The 17405-nt window shown below is 38.8% G+C and overlaps 2 protein-coding genes across 2 annotated transcripts in view; both read right to left on the bottom strand.

Annotated features, from left to right (window-relative positions):
• The window catches only part of LOC133632567 (protein shortage in chiasmata 1 ortholog), a 40635-nt gene extending 36293 nt beyond the window's left edge, over window positions 1-4342 (bottom strand). Inside the window, exons 1-4 of the mRNA XM_062025039.1 lie at window positions 4267-4342; window positions 3943-4019; window positions 3705-3834; window positions 3563-3641 (exon numbers count right to left, since the gene is read on the bottom strand). Coding sequence (XP_061881023.1) covers window positions 3563-3641; window positions 3705-3834; window positions 3943-4019; window positions 4267-4306 — 326 coding nt within the window. The 5' untranslated portion in view covers window positions 4307-4342. The remainder of the gene's footprint in view (window positions 1-3562; window positions 3642-3704; window positions 3835-3942; window positions 4020-4266) is intronic.
• A 3984-nt stretch (window positions 4343-8326) lies between these two features.
• The window catches only part of LOC133632566 (keratin, type I cytoskeletal 18-like), a 34613-nt gene continuing 25534 nt past the window's right edge, over window positions 8327-17405 (bottom strand). The window contains exons 6-9 of the mRNA XM_062025038.1: window positions 16794-16919; window positions 11578-11795; window positions 11479-11507; window positions 8327-8788 (exon numbers count right to left, since the gene is read on the bottom strand). Of these exons, the coding sequence (XP_061881022.1) occupies window positions 8673-8788; window positions 11479-11507; window positions 11578-11795; window positions 16794-16919 (489 nt within the window). The 3' untranslated portion in view covers window positions 8327-8672. The remainder of the gene's footprint in view (window positions 8789-11478; window positions 11508-11577; window positions 11796-16793; window positions 16920-17405) is intronic.

The following is a 17405-nucleotide window of genomic DNA, read 5'->3' as shown; positions in this document are numbered from 1 at the left end:
AATAATGCACTGTAAAAGCGGCTGCAGATTTAAAGGTAAAAAACTGACCGCTCATTCGTCAAAAATTAAGCTTAACTGTGGTATAATTTTTCCATTTACAATAATGCACTGTAGAAACAAAAATGTTACATTTTACGGTATTAAACTGGCAGCTCAGTCCCCACAATTATACCATAAAAATACAAATGGTGCCGTTTTTCAATTTATAGTATTGTACTGTAGATACAAAGACCGTAAAAAATATATTTTACAGTAAAAAACTGGTCAGAATTTTACCGTAAATATAACAGTGGTACGATTTTTCTATTTACAAAAATCCACTGTAAAAACAACATTTGTAGATTTTACGGTAATAAACTTGCAGCTCAGTAGCCAGAATTTCACCGTCAAAATAACAGTGGTACCGTTTTTCTATTTACAGTAGTGCACTGTAAAAACGACTGTAGGCGGTAAAATAAAATAACAACCGCAGATTTTAGAGTAAAAGCTGCCAGAATTTCACCGTAAAAAGAACAATGGTAACATTTTTCCCATTTAAAGTAATGTACTGTAAAAACAACGACCATAAATACATTTTACAGTAAAAACTGAATTTAACGTAAGAAATAACAGTGGTACCAAAAAATTCAGTGTATAAAAATTCAGTGCTGAATAATTCAGTGTAAAAAAATTATAATCATTTCTATCGTTTGAAAACATCCAGCAGGCCACATTGAAGTGTTAATGATGTTGTATTATGCCCAGGTTGACCAGGTAACTGCCTTTTTTACGCTCTTTTGCGAGACCCGTGTCACGTGACCTCAAACTTGACACCTCATTGGCTGGTTCTGAGACGGGATCGATTGCTTCAGTCTTAATTTACCAGCAGTGAGTCTTGCTTTTTTGAAGCAGACAATTTTTCGACACTGAATATTTTTAACAGAATTTTTTTTTACACAATACATTTTCATACACTAAATTGTTTTAAAATTAATTTCAACACTGAATTTTTTTTACACTGAAAAAAAAAAAAAAAAGTTTAATTGAAATTGTCAGCATAATTTGATGTACAAAAAAATTCAGTTCACAAAATTCGAACGCAAATAATTCAGCAACATAAATTCAGTGTAAAAAAAAAGCTTTTGTAATAAAAACACAAATGAACCTAACAAGGACAAGAACAAGTAAGTTTGATCATATTACGCCTATACTGGCTCACCTGCACTGGCTTCCTGTGCACTTAAGATGTGACTTTAAGGTTTTACTACTTACGCATAAAATACTACACGGTCTAGCTCCATCCTATTTTGCTGATTGTATTGTACCATATGTCCCGGCAAGAAATCTGCGTTCAAAGAACTCCGGCTTATTAGTGATTCCCAGAGCCCAAAAATAGTCTGCGGGCTTTAGAGCGTTTTCTATTCAGGCTTCAGTACTATGGAATGCCTCCCGGTAACAGTTAGAGATGCTACCTCAGTAGAAGCATTTAAGTCCCATCTTAAAACTCATTTGTATACTCTAGCCTTTAAATAGACCCCCTTTTAGACCAGTTGATCTGCCGTTTCTTTTCTTTTCTCCTCTGCCCCCCTCTCCCTCGTGGAGGGGGGGGCACAGGTTCGGTGGCCATGGATGAAGTGCTGGCTGTCCAGAGTCGGGACCCGGGGCTTTTGTTGGTACTTTTTGCTAGTGTTATAATAAATCATGTCCCTCCCTTCACGCCATGTCCACTCCAACTTTTCTTGCATCTCGGGAAAACAAACCCCCCACAGTCCACGTCGTGACGGAATGTCGCCAGCCGAAAAGAGTTTTCCCGCAAAGAAGTTGGACGAGGGAGCGCGGGAGGTCCTGCGCGCTTTGGAGGCGGAAGCGCTGCGCTTTTCCCCCAGGGAGCGCAGGGGGAGGATGTGGGGGCCTGGAGGCAAGCTGGTGCCGATCGGCGCGTCGCTCCAGTCCCGGAAACGTCGCCAAGGACTAGGGACGTCAGGGAAGTCTTCTCCGAGCCGGCAGGGCGCATCATTCCCACAAGCTCCTCCCCCTTCGGGCGGAAGCAAGCGGCACACAGCCCGGCTTCGCGCTGATGACGCTGAATTCTTTTTCTTTTGATTACCCTTGTTACCCCTGTTACTCATGCTTGTATTCCATGCCATTGTTCCATGCTCGTTTTTTCAGGTCACAGTAAGTGTTTTCGTTTTTATGTCCATAGTTCTGCCTTTGTGCTAGTTTTTGTTTTCTTAGCCAAGTTTGTTCTCTTAGCCAAGTTTGTTCTCCGCCAAATAAAGCCAGAAATCTTGGGGTTATTTTAGATTCTGATTTACATTTCGACAGTCACATCAAATCAGTAACAAAATCGGCCTACTGTCACCTCAAAAATGTAAAAAGACTTAGAGGGCTCATGTCAGCTCAAGACTTTGAAAAACTTGTACATGCCTTTATTACCAGTAGGCTAGACTATTGTAATGGTCTCCTTGCAGGTCTTCCCAAAAAAACTGTCAGGCAGCTACAGCTTGTTCAGAACGCTGCTGCTAGAGTTCTAACAAAGACCGAAAAAATGTGAGCACATTACACCAATTCTTAAATCCTTACATTGGCTCCCTGTACATCAGAGAATTGATTTCAAAATCCTCCTGCTCACATATAAATCACTACATGGTCTAGGGCCCAAGTATATTACTGATATGCTCCCACTATATAAGCCCTCCAGATCACTAAGATCTTCTGAGACCAATCTGTTAGCGGTTCCAAGAGTAAACTTAAATCAAGGGAGCGCATCATTCAGTCACTATGCAACAAATAGCTGGAATAAACTTCCTGAAGATGTCAGACATTCCCCAACTCAGACTACTTTTAAAACTAGACTGAAGACTTTTATGTTCACCTTAGCTTTCAGCTAAATCTTTTAATCTTTTAACGTCCGCACTGTTTTTATTTTTATTGTCTGCATTTTAATTTTGCTTTTATTTTCTTTCATTTCACTTTGTTGTCTGTGAAGCACTTTGAGTCTGCCTTGTGTATGAAAAGCGCTATACAAATAAAGTTGCCTTGCCTTGCCTTGTGCGGGCTTTTCGTTTGTACCTTTTTATAGTAATAAAGATGTCTTTACCTTCACGCCATGTCCGATCCAATTCCTTTGCATTCCGGGAAAACAAACCACACCATAGTCCACTTCGTGACAAGATCCACTATGGATTGGACTTTCACAATATTATGCTAGACCCACTCGACGTCCATTGCACCGGTCGCCCTGGGGGAGGGGGTCACCCACATCTGCGGTCCTCTCCAAGGTCTCTCATTATCATCCCACTGGGTTGATTTTTTCCTTGCCCTGATGTGGGATCTGAACCGAGGATGTCGTTGTGGCTTGTGCAGCCCTTTGAGACACTTGTGATTCAGGGCTATATAAATAAACATTGATTTATTGATTGATTGAACCTCCATATTGCAGCTGATATACATGGCGTGTTCCAATTTAGACTAACGCAAAGTATGTTTAAACTGTCTAAAATTCCAGTATAGATTTTGCAGCACACTTCCATTTGCATTGTTGAAAAATATGATCATATTGGAGCTTTGTAAGGGGCCACACCTATCTGGTGAGTTTCTTTCTCGTCTTGTGCCTCGGAGGACGTCCAGCGCAGAACTGCTACAGGTGGAGATGATGTTTCCTAACATGGATTTCAGGATTTGTTATTCCATTCATTATTGAGAGGAGGAGTAAAACAAGATACCTCTGACCCACGGCTGCCTGTAGGTGGCCCCTGCCAGGGCCCCACTGTGAGGGTACAGGTGATGGCTGCCTGTGATGTAAGGTGTCGGTAAAGCCAACACGTCCATCATCACCTTCAGCCTGCTGCTGGCCTGCAAGTGAGTTTGAACACATTGTATGCCTGTTTATTATCCATCCATCCAATTTTCTCCCGCTTGTCCCTTTTTGAATATTATTACTTCATGTATTCACAAACCTACCTCAAAGTCATAGTCCAGAGCTTTATAGCGGATTGACGGGAACATGATGGTTGACATTAAGAGATGTTTTCTCACGCCTGTCGGCAACATAACCACACTTTTTTTTCCATTTATAGAAGTATATTCATTTTAAAGACTTGCTAGCGTGCTAGCAATGCTAGCAGCTAACTAACAAGCTAGCTAAGCTTTGTTTACGTCATCAAATAACTCCGTTTTTTTATTAAAACATTTAATCTAATCAAGATATTATTGAGAGATTAGCGTACCCACAAACCAAAACGAGTCACTTTTGTTGGTTTAAAGTCGAAATTATAAATACTTTACCTACAAGGGGGAAACAAAACAAATGATGCCGAATGCTCATTAGAGATGAGATAGTTCCCGCCCGTCTAGTTTGCTGTCGTTTTCCGGTCTGTTTTTTTATGTCGACAAGCGTTAACAAACATATTAATATCTCCTACAAAGACATTGAACTTACATCCAATTAATTAAATTATTATCGCAAGTTGTTACTAGAACCAGGTGAGCATAGTATACATTATTATTTATTTGATATCACTATTCAACGTCTTGGAAAGAAAAGTACACTTGATGAATCTACAATGTTTATCAATCAATCAATCAATGTTTATTTATACAGCCCTGAATCACAAGTGTCTCAAAGGACTGTACAAGCCATAACGACATCCTCGTTTACATAATTTATGGTACAAATCAAGTCGTGTTAATGATAAACTCACTGGAAATGTTAACGAGTACTAATTATGGCCACAGAGGGGCGACATAGAGCCGTCAAAACCCTGCATGACGTCATACAGTGTGCGTTAGAATGAACTTTCCTTGGTTCCCATTTAGGTGACAGAAAGAATGTTAACTCATGGTTGGTGTCAGTGTTTTTATTTGGAAATGGGGATGTCTTAGTCGAGGCAATAGGTGTGTGTTGTTTACATTGAGATGCAAAACTGACATAGTATTTTTTTATTGACATCCAGCATCAGACATTCCTATCCATTACATCATATTCACATACATCATTGTCTGCCCTAAATGTAAAAATATTTGTGTTTATATCCCACCCATAACACCCACCCCCACCACCTACAAAAAGAAAGAAACAACAACAAAAACAAAGTAATATCTACAAATATATGGATTAAATAAACAAAGAAAAATAAATAAATAATACCATCCATCCATCCATTTTCTACCATTTATTCCCTTCGGGGTAGTACATTAATAATAATAATAATCCATCCATCCATCCATCTTCTTCCGCTTATCCGAGGTCGGGTCGCGGGGGCAGCAGCTTAAGCAGGGAAGCCCAGACTTCCCTCTCCCCAGCCACTTCGTCCAGCTCCCGGGGGATCCCGAGGCGTTCCCAGGCCAGCCGGAAGACATAGTCTTCCCAACGTGTCTTGGGTCTTCCCCGTGGCCTCCTACCGGTCGGACGTGCCCTAAACACCTCCTTAGGGAGGCGTTCGGGTGGCATCCTGACCAGATGCCCGAACCACCTCATCTGGCTCCTCTCCATGTGGAGGAGCAGCGGCTTTACTTTGAACTCCCCCCGAATGGCAGAGCTTCTCACCCTATCTCTAAGGGAGAGCCCCGCCACCCGGTGGAGGAAACTCATTTCGGCCGCTTGTACCCGTGATCTTGTCCTTTCGGTCATAACCCAAAGCTCATGACCATAGGTGAGGATGGAAACGTAGATCGACCGGTAAATTGAGAGCTTTGCCTTCCGGCTCAGCTCCTTCTTCACCACAACGGATCGATACAGCGTCCGCATTACTGAAGACGCCGCACCGATCCGCCTGTCGATCTCACGATCCACTCTTCCCTCACTCGTGAACAAGACTCCGAGGTACTTGAACTCCTCCACTTGGGGCAGGGTCTCCTCTGCAACCCGGAGATGGCACTCCCCCCCTTTTCCGGGCGAGAACCATGGATTCGGACTTGGAGGTGCTGATTCTCATCCCAGTCGCTTCACACTCGGCTGCGAACCGATCCAGCGAGAGCTGAAGATCCTGGCCAGATGAAGCCATCAGGACCACATCATCTGCAAAAAGCAGAGACCTAATCCTGCAGCCACCAAGCCAGATCCCCTCAACGCCTTGACTGCGCCTAGAAATTCTGTCCATAAAAGTTATGAACAGAATGGGTGACAAAGGGCAGCACTTGGCGGAGTCCAACCCTCACTGGAAACGTGTCCGACTTACTGCCGGCAATGCGGACCAAACTATGGCACTGATCATACAGGGAGCGGACCGCCACAATCAGACAGTCCGATACCCCATACTCTCTGAGCACTCCCCACAGGACTTCCCGAGGGACACGGTCGAATGCCTTCTCCAAGTCCACAAAACACATGTAGACTGGTTGGGCAAACTCCCATGCACCCTCAAGGACCCTGCCGAGAGTATAGAGCTGGTCCACAGTTCCACGACCAGGACGAAAACCGCACTGTTCCTCCTGAATCCGAGGTTCGACTATCCGGCGTAGCCTCCTCTCCAGTACACCTGAATAGACCTTACCGGGAAGGCTGAGGAGTGTGATCCCACGATAGTTAGAACACACCCTCCGGTTCCCCTTCTTAAAGAGAGGAACCACCACCCCGGTCTGCCAATCCAGAGGTACCGCCCCCGATGTCCACGCGATGCTGCATTATTATTAATAATAATAATCAGAAATAAAATAAAATATAAACAGATACATATATATATATATATATATATATATATATATATATATATATATATATATATATATATATATATATATATATATATATATATATATATATATATATATATATATATATATATATATATATATATATATATATATATATATATATATATATATATATATATATATATATATATATATATATATATATATATACATATACCAGTGTTTCCCACACATTCATTTATTTGTGGCGGCCCGCCACGAAAGAATTACATCCGCCACAAATAATTTTTTTTAATTTATTTTTTTTGTCCTGTCCAGCTTCTCAGTCAAATCATATAGTTGATGTAGATGCCCATATAGGCTGTTCAGATTTACTTTACAAAAGAGAAGTGTAGGATACTTCTCTTGTTGCCTTATTTGTATTTGACCACTACTGTTTTCTGTTTAATTGTTACTGACTGTGGCAGGACACCTCTGCCTCTGTTTCACTTTATGTTGCTGGTAAATAATATGGTTGTAGTAGTAGGCTAAAGTTAAATGATTTAGTATGCACTAATTAAAGGGGCAGAGCTTTAAGAGACATTTTAGCTGTTATATTTTATAAGATATATTTTTTGTAAGAACCACAATTAATAAATATATTTCAGTGAATAACTTATTGTTCAAATCTGTATATAAATGTGTACATAAAGTGTTGTAATTATATTGTAAAATGGATGGATGGATGGATGGACGTTTAAAACAAAACTGTTATTATTAATTAGTAAGTATACATTTTTTTAGCCTTTTTAGAGAAAATCATATCATTGTAGTAAATTATGCAAATTACTCGATGATGTCATGGTGACCACGCCCATAGCCACGCCCCCACCGCCACAGGTATCTTGGCAGTTTATGGGAAACACTGTATATACATACATAAAACTCATATAGGGAGTAATCCGTTTTTTTTTTTTTTTTTGCAGTACAATCACTAATTCGAAAAACTAAAGTCAAGTTTATGGGGCGTGACATAGTTGACCCAATTTTCCCAGTATGAAGTAAATTTCTCCAAATTATAATTAATAAAGGCAGTTATCTTCTCCATTTTACATATGTCCAAAACCCTGCATGACGTCATATAGTGTGCGTGAGAATGAACTTTCCTTGGTTCCCACTTAGGTAACAGAAAGAATGTTAACTCATGGTTGGTGTCAGTGTGTTTTATTTGGAAATGGGGATGTCTTAGTCGAGGCAATGTGTGTGTGACAATCATTGGCACTTTAACTTAACATTGTGATGTAAAACTGACATACTATTTCATCAAAAAGAATGCGGCTGACCCGCGGCCCCGAAAGGGACAAGCGGTAGGAAATGGATGGATGGATGAATCGTGATGATGACTGGTTTATTTTGCGCACAGTGCTACTGTTATGTCTCTTTAGTTTCGAGCACTTTGCTCAGAAACTGACACACAAAGTCATCGAAACATGACACTCGTGACGGACACAAACAGTTATCTGATACTTCTGTGTGTGTGTGTATGTGTGTGTGTGTGTGTGTGTGTGTGTGTGTGTGTGTCTGTGTGTGTGTGTGTGTTGGTTTCTGTCTACTGGGTGCAGAAGCATCAGGTTTTTTTTTGTTACTTTTTAGTATCAGTCAGGGCAAAACATAAAATAAAAGTACAACAACAAGGCCATTTAGGGGTGTGTAATATTTTTAATATTTGAATACAACATGAGTTTTTATATTAGTACAATTAAATATTTATTAAAATCCTTTACCTAATTTTAAATACTTTGTTTTGCATATTAAATGACAATTTTAGAGTAGATGCTTCACAAATTAAAGAAGAAAATGCTTGTAAATCTTAACTAGTAGTAGTAGTAGTAGTAGTAGTAGTAGTAGTACCAGGTACATTTGTTTTAACTGCAATGCAAGCAGGTCAGGATGTTTATTGGCATTGAAAACATCACACAAGAAGGTTTTCCTTGACAAGAAGGCACTTTTTTGTGGGTTGGAGGGTTGTTGCCGGCTCCACGTTTGCTTGATGGCGGGACTCATTTTTTGCGCTCCTCAATCTGCTCCACTTCGCTGGACTCGTCCACCACTTTGCCGTTGATCATGGTCTGCGTGACCACCTTGACGATCTTCCTGGTACGCACGTCGGGGTCTTCTGAGGGGCCAAAGACAAAGAGATTAACTGCTTTGTGAGCATTGTTGTTGGTTTGCAGGATTACGCCGAAAGTATGCAACTACATTTTCATTGCAAATCCATCTATTGCTAACATCCATGAACCAGCTTATATAGACTTAGACTTAGACAAACTTTATTGATCCTCAAGGGAAATTGTTCCTTAAAGGCCTACTGAAATGACTTTTTTTTATTCAAACGGGGATAGCAGATCCATTCTATGTGTCATACTTGATCATTTCGCGATATTCCCATATTTTTGCTGAAAGGATTTAGTAGAGAACATCGACGATAAAGTTCGCAACTTTTGGTCGCTGATAAAAAAAAAAGCCTTGCCTGTACCGGAAGTAGCGTGACGTCGCAGGTTGAAGGGCTCCTCACATTTTCCCATTGTTTACACCAGCAGCGAGAGCGATTCGGACCGAGAAAGCGACGATTACCCCATTAATTTGAGCGAGGATGAAAGATTTATGGATGAGGAACGTGAGAGTGAAGGACTAGAGTGCAGTGCAGGACGTATCTTTTTTCGCTCTGACCGCAACTTAGGTAAAAGGGCTCATTGGATTCCACACTTTCTCCTTTTTCTATTGTGGATCACAGATTTGTATTTTAAACCACCTCGGATACTATATCCTCTTGAAAATGAGAGTCGAGAACGCGAAATGGACATTCACAGTGACTTTTATCTCCAAGACAATACATCAGTGAAGCACTTTAGCTACGGAGCTAACGTGATAGCATCGTGCTTAAATGCAGATAGAAACAAAATAAATAAGCCCCTGACTGGAAGGATAGACAGAAGATCAACAATACTACTATCAGGAGACACCGAACCAAACACTGGACCTGTAGCCACACGGTTAATGCTGTGCCACCTGTCGAAGCCTAGCAATGCTGTTGCTAACGACGCCATTGAAGCTAACTTAGCTACGGGACCTCGTCAGAGCTATGATAAAAACATTAGCGCTCCACCTACGCCAGCCCTCATCTGCTCATCAACACCCGTGCTCACCTGCGTTCCAGCGATCGACGGCGCGACGAAGGACTTCACCCGATCATCGATGCGGTCGGCGGCTAGCGTCGGATAGCGCATCTGCTATCCAACTCAAAGTCCTCCTGGTTGTGTTGCTGCAGCCAGCCGCTAATACACCGATCCCACCTACAGCTTTCTTCTTTGCAGTCTCCATTGTTCATTAAACAAATTGCAAAAGATTCACCAACACAGATGTCCAGAATACTGTGGAATTTTGCGATGAAAACAGAGCTGTTTGTATTGTGATACAATGTGTCCGAATACTTCCGTTTCAACCATTGACATCACACGTATACGTCATCATATATAGACGTTTTCAGCCGGAAGTTTCGCGGGAAATTTAAAATTGCACTTTATAAGTTAACCCGGCCGTATTGGCATGTGTTGCAATGTTAAGATTTCATCATTGATGTATAAACTATCAGACTGCGTGATCGGTAGTAGTGGCTTTCAGTAGGCCTTTAATACAGTGTTTTTCAACCACACTAGTGTGCCGTCTGGTGTGCCGTGGGAGATGATGTCATTTCACCTAATTGGGTTAAAACAATTTTTTGCAAACCAGTAATTATAATCCGCAAATAATGTGCCGTTGTAGAGTGTCTGTGCCGTCTAGAGCGCGGCAGAGTAACCGTGTAATACTCTTCCGTATCAGTAGGTGGCAGCAGGTAGCTAATTGCCTTGTAGATGTCGGGAACATGTGTCGTGATCACAATATGCAGACGACAGCGGGAGGAAGCGGGCAGGTAAAAAGGTGTCTAATGCTTAAACATAAAATAAACAAAAGGCGAGTGCCACTAAGAAAAGGCATTGAAGCTTAGGGATGGCTATGCAAAACCAAACTAAAACTGAACTGGCTGCAAAGTAAACAAAAACAGAATGCTGGACGACAGCAAAGACTTACAGCGTGTGGAGCAGCAGACGGCATCCACAAAGTATATCCGTACATGACATGACAATCAGCAACAAAATAGGAGTGCAAGACAAGAAATAAAACACTACACACAGGAAAACACCATCCATCCATCCATCCATTTTCTACCGCTTGTCCCTTTTGGCGCTCACAGTTCATTGCTCCTGCCAAATGAATTGCACTGAGTGGAGCGGATCACCACTCCAAGATGGCGGCCCCGCGTCTGGTCAGCGGCAGTAGGCAGTAGCGCTCAATGCTGCGTCTACTTATAAGATGTCTATGGCTATAATAATATACGAGTTTGATGAATACATTTTTTTACACTGTTTTTACTTTTTGCAATATAATTCACTATCCAAGCATTATTTGACAGCAGCTTTATGGAGCTCTGCATGCACTTATAAAATGTTGCTACTCGGCTGTTAGTACGCAGGTCACGCTTGTCACCCTTTCAAAGTGCACTATTGTTTACGAAGAACTCATCAGCGTTATTAACGCTGGCTCAGCAGTTTGTTCCTTGCCACTATTACACCGCTGGTTCTGTTGCCGCTGTGTTGTGCAACATAATTGACCGAGTAACCACTTTTCCACTTTCTCATGCACGCCAAATCATTGATAAAGGTAAACAACAACAACTATTCGGCAAATTAATTAGGTCAGCTCATTAAGTCTTTATACAATGTTACCAAATTGTATTGATAATAATTTAAAGTGTAAGTAGTGACTTACTTTTAGGAGGTGGAGGTATTTCTTTCACCCTGCAGAGTGGAAAGAAAGCAACATGAGTTAGCAGCAAAGCTCCACCTTCACGTTAAGTCCTCTCCTTACATCTCCTCCCCTTCCAGCAGCCTCCTGTAGGTGGCGATCTCCATCTCCAGGTTCTGCTTGATGCGCAGCAGCTGCTCGTAGTCGGTCTTGTTGCGCTGCATGTCCAGACGTAGCTGGGAGAGCTCGTCCTCCAGCTGGCTCAGCGTGGCCTGCAGGCGCTCCATCTCCAGCGAGTACTTGTGGCCCGTCTCCGCCAGGTTGCCCTCCAGCACGGCGACCTGGGAACACCACAGTGCAGGCAGGACAATTACGACGTTCAGGTACTCACCCATGTCGTAACAAACTAGTCGCATACTTTTGTAATACCGCTTTGCACCTGAGGGGGTGATAGTGAGTCATTGATCGGAATTTGTGTGGCGTTTGTATATATGTTTTAACAATAATACAATTATTGTTTGATTATTTTTTTAACCGTAAATAATTATAAAATTCACATACACATATATACTGTACGTACATACAGTATATATATAATGTATATATATGTGTGTATATATATATATATATATATATATATATATATATATATATATATATATATATATATATATATATATATATATATATATATATATATATATAATGTATATATGTGTATATATATATATATATATACACATATATACATTATATATATATAATGTATATATGTGTATATATATATATACACACATATATACATTATATATATATAATGTATACATATATATATATATATATATATATATATATATATATATATATATATATATATATATATATATATATATGTGTATATATATATATATATATATATATATATATATATATATATATATATATATATATATATATATATACATATATATATATATATATATATATATTGACGGAAGTGGATAATTACATATATTCATATTTAAGTGTTACTTCTTTAGTTTCGTGGTCGTATTACAAAATAGCTAGTATTCTTCCTTCTTTCTCTCTCATAGTAATGTGTGTCGGCCTTCTAGCAGTGGAATGCAGAGAGTAGAGATAACTCAGGAAGTAGTCTAAACAATGAGGGTGGGAGCGAGGGACAGAGGGAAGAACACAGGACTTCCAGGGTTTTGGGAGATCGATCTAGGCTGGGCTAGGAAACGCTTCTGTACTGGATTTGGTCTCACGTTTGTCTTCAAAGCTTTGAGAATAAACCACAAGATACCAACTACTGCCTGGAGATGAATTTAAACTTCAGCTTATGTGCCATTTAAGTATTTGGGAGTGACCAGCAGCTTAAAATCCCTGGGAGGAAGAGCTGGTCAACGCAACAATATATATATATATATATATATATATATATATATATATATATATATATATATATATATATATATATATATATATATATATATATATATATATATATATATATATATATATATATATATATATATATATATATACTGTATGTATGTATATATGTGTATGTGTATTTTGTAATTATTTACAGTTAAAAAAATAATCAAACAATAATTGTATTATTGTTCAAACATATATACAAAACTGTAGCTAAGATATCACACAAACATATATATACTGTATATATGTGTATGTGTATTTTATAATTATTTACAGTATATATAGTATATATATATATACTTTTACATTTATACATATTAAAACACATATATACACATGTATCTTTATGAATATATATATATATATATATATATATATATATATATATATATATATATATATATATATATATATATATATATATATATATATATATATATATATATATATATATATATATATATATATATATATATATATATATATATATATATATATATATATATATATATACATACGATTTTTTTTTTTTCAATTGGGGGTAAGGTATACAGTAGGTGACGATTCATACAATGATCCTTAAAAGTAGAAATACTTCTTTAAAATCAATTTTTTTCCTGGTTAGGTGAATATCTAAGATATATTTTTTAATCCCTGTAAAATTGTTTTTGCTATACTTAAGAAATCTGTTGGTTAATATATTCATTTTTATTGTTTTTTCATTGTTGGAATGAGCCTGAATTTGTAAGTTTTGTTGTCCTTTTATTCAGTGCAGTAATAAATTAATAGTGCAAAGAATTATCATTTTTGTAAAGCTGTATGTACAAAACAGTTTAAATTTGTATTAGTGTATTCTGTTCAAAATTATTGTTATTATTAATAATAATAAAAATTATAATATTATTATTGTTATTATTATTTCAATCATTATTATGTTATTGTTGTGTAACAATTAGGCCTGCAACTAACAACTAATTTGATAATCGATTAATCTGTCGATTATTACTTCGATTGATCGATTACTAATCGGATAAAAGAGACAAACTACATTTCTATCCTTTCCAGTATTTTATTGAAAAAAACCAGCATACTGGCACCATACTTATTTTGATTTTTGTTTCTCAGCTGTTTGTAAATGTTGCAGTTTATAAATAAAGGTTTATAAAAAAATAAAAAAGTAGCCTCTGCGCATGCGCATAGCATAGATCCGACTAAATTAATCGCCAACTATTTTTATAATCGATTTTAATTGATTTAATCGATTAGTTGTTGCAGCCCTAGTAACAATAATACTAATATTGCCAATATTATTATTATTATTACTATTATTATTAGGATTATCATTATTGTTATCAATATATATATGATTAGGATTATTAATAAGGCAATTTTTAAAATATATTAGTTTATGGACAGTGTGCACTTTATATTATTCAACAATTGGAACACCAAATTCAGCATCCAACTAATTTCCATTTAGATTAGTTTAGGGAATAATTGCGTTAAAGGAGTCATAAAAATTAATTGTCCAATTGTATACAAGGGGAATTTAAAAACACTAACAGATTAAAAATAGCTATAGCTACATTCTCAAAACCAAATATACTTTCTTTCTTTCGAATTGGTACTTCAAAGTTAGTCATTTTTCACGTTCTTTTTTAAAATTGTCCATCATGTGTTCAATATGTTCACCTGCAAGACTTTCACTTGTAAAGCTCTCACTACTCTAGCAACACAACAATATCATCTTTGTGACTCATGTGTGTGCGCTGAGCAAACATTTATTGAACTCTGAGCGTCTCCACTGAGCGCCACGATACTCTTTGTCATCGTACGCCTTTACAACCTCGTGTCTCGTCACAATGATTGATTGTAACGCGGCAGAAAGACACAGCTGAATTCACTCTCCGCTATAACGCCGTACAAAAAGTCTACAGCAAATACAAACCCCGTTTCCATATGAGTTGGAAAATTGTGTTAGATGTAAATAGAAACGGAATACAATGATTTGCAAATCATTTTCAACCCATATTCAATTGAATGCACTACAAAGACAAGATATTTGATGTTCAAACTTATGAACTTGATTTTTTTCTTTGCAAATAATAATGAACTTGGAATTTCATGGCTGCAACACGTGCCAAAGTAGTTGGGAAAGGGCATGTTCACCACTGTGTTACATGGCCTTTCCTTTTAACAACACTCAGTAAACGTTTGGGAACTGAGGAGACACATTTTTGAAGTGGAATTCTTTCCCATTCTTGCTTGATGTACAGCTTAAGTTGTTCAACAGTCCGGGGGTCTCCGTTGTGCTATTTTAGGCTTCATAATGCGCCACACATTTTCAATGGGAGACAGGTCTGGACTACAGGCAGGCCAGTCTAGTACCTGCACTCTTTTACTATGAAGCCACATTGATGTAACACGTGGCTTGGCATTGTCTTGCTGAAATAAGCAGGGGCGTCCATGGTAACGTTGCTTGGATGGCAACATATGTTGCTCCAAAACCTGTATGTACCTTTCAGCATTAATGGTGCCTTCACAGACGTGTAAGTTACCCATGTTTTGGGCACTAATACACCCCCATACCATCACAGATGCTGTCTTTTCAACTTTGCGCCTATAACTATCCGGATGGTTCTTTTCCTCTTTGGTCCGGAGGACACGACGTCCACAGTTTCCAAAAACAATTTGAAATGTGGACTCGTCAGACCACAGAACACTTTTCCACTTTGTATCAGTCCATCTTAGATGAGCTCAGAACCAGCGAAGCCGACGGCGTTTCTGGGTGTTGTTGATAAACGGTTTTCGCCTTGCATAGGAGAGTTTTAACTTGCACTTACAGATGTAGCGACCAACTGTAGTTACTGACAGTGGGTTTCTGAAGTGTTCCTGAGCCCATGTGGTGATATCCTTTACACACTGATGTCGCTTGTTGATGCAGTACAGCCTGAGGGATGGAAGGTCACGGGCTTAGCTGCTTACGTGCAGTGATTTCTCCAGATTCTCTGAACCCTTTGATGATATTACGGAGCGTAGATGGTGAAATCCCTAAATTCCTTGCAATAGCTGGTTGAGAAAGGTTGTTCTTAAACTGTTCAACAATTTGCTCAGGCATTTGTTGACAAAGTGGTGACCCTCGCCCAATCCTTGTTTGTGAATGACTGAGCATTTCATGGAATCTACTTTTATACCCAATCATGGCACCCACCTGTTCCCAATTTGCCAGTTCACCTGTGGGATGTTCCAAATAAGTGTTTGATGAGCATTCCTCAACTTTATCAGTATTTATTGCCACCTTTCCCAACTTCTTTGTCACGTGTTGCTGGCATCAAATTCTAAAGTTAATGATTATTTGCAAAAAAAAAAATGTTTATCAGTTTGAACATCAAATATGTTGTGTAGCATATTCAACTGAATATGGGTTGAAAATGATTTGCAAATCATTGTATTCCGTTTATATTTACATCTAACACAATTTCCCAACTCATATGGAAACGGGGTTTGTACAATTTATCCAAAAAGTTACTTAAGTAAATTAAAGTACCAATGATTGTCACACACACACTAGGTGTGGCGAAATTATTCTCTGCATTTGACCCATCACCCTTGATCACCCCCTGGGAGGTGAGGGGAGCAATGGGCGGCAGCGGTGGCCGCGCCCGGGAATCATTTAACCCCCAATTTCAAACCCTTGATGCTGAGTGCCAAGCAGGGAGGTAATGGGTCCCATTTTTATAGTCTTTGGAATGACTCGGCCGGGGTTTGAACTCACAACCTACCGATCTCAGGGTCGACACTCTAACCACTAGGCCACTGAGTAGGTGGTATGTAACGGAGTACATGTAGCATGTTGCTACCCCCCTCTGCTGTTTAATGACGAGGCATCAACCTACCTGCTTGCGAAGGCTGTCGAGCTCCACCTCCAGAGCCTGCAGGAAACGCCGCCTCTCGCTCAGCTCGCTCTGGGCCATGCGCAGCGCCTCGTTGCTTTCCTTCACCTCGGACTGCACCGCGTCCAGCTAGACCAGGGGTCGGCAACCCAAAACGTTAAAAGAGCCATATTGGACCAAAAATACAAAAAAACGAATCTGTCTAGAGCCGCAAAAAATGAAAAGCCGTATATACGTGTTATAATGAAGGCAACACATGATGTAAGTGTCTATATTAGCCTACTATCAAAATGACTATGTGTCGCAGGCTGAAGCAAATCTTTGTTGACAGAAATGTTGAGATTTAATATTTATTCCACACATTTTTACAACATTAGAAACCATTAGTAAATCAGAGGCTACTCAGAAGGTGAGATAACTCCTGGAAATTACTGGCTTCTCAACAGCAGATTGCATATAATCTGTAAACAAAATTACATTTTCAAAATAAGCATTTATATACAGTCCAGACTATGTCCAAATTTATTACAATCTTTGGCAAGCTTGGTAATGTTTGCTGTGGTCTGGAACAACGTAGCACACAACTATCTGAAATGCAGCCAACATTACATAAAG

This window comes from Entelurus aequoreus, linkage group LG17 (assembly GCF_033978785.1).
Source record: "Entelurus aequoreus isolate RoL-2023_Sb linkage group LG17, RoL_Eaeq_v1.1, whole genome shotgun sequence".
In the NCBI taxonomy this organism is placed as follows: domain Eukaryota; kingdom Metazoa; phylum Chordata; class Actinopteri; order Syngnathiformes; family Syngnathidae; genus Entelurus; species Entelurus aequoreus.
Note: the sequence above shows the minus strand (reverse complement) of the source record. Positions and strands in the feature narration are given on the sequence as shown.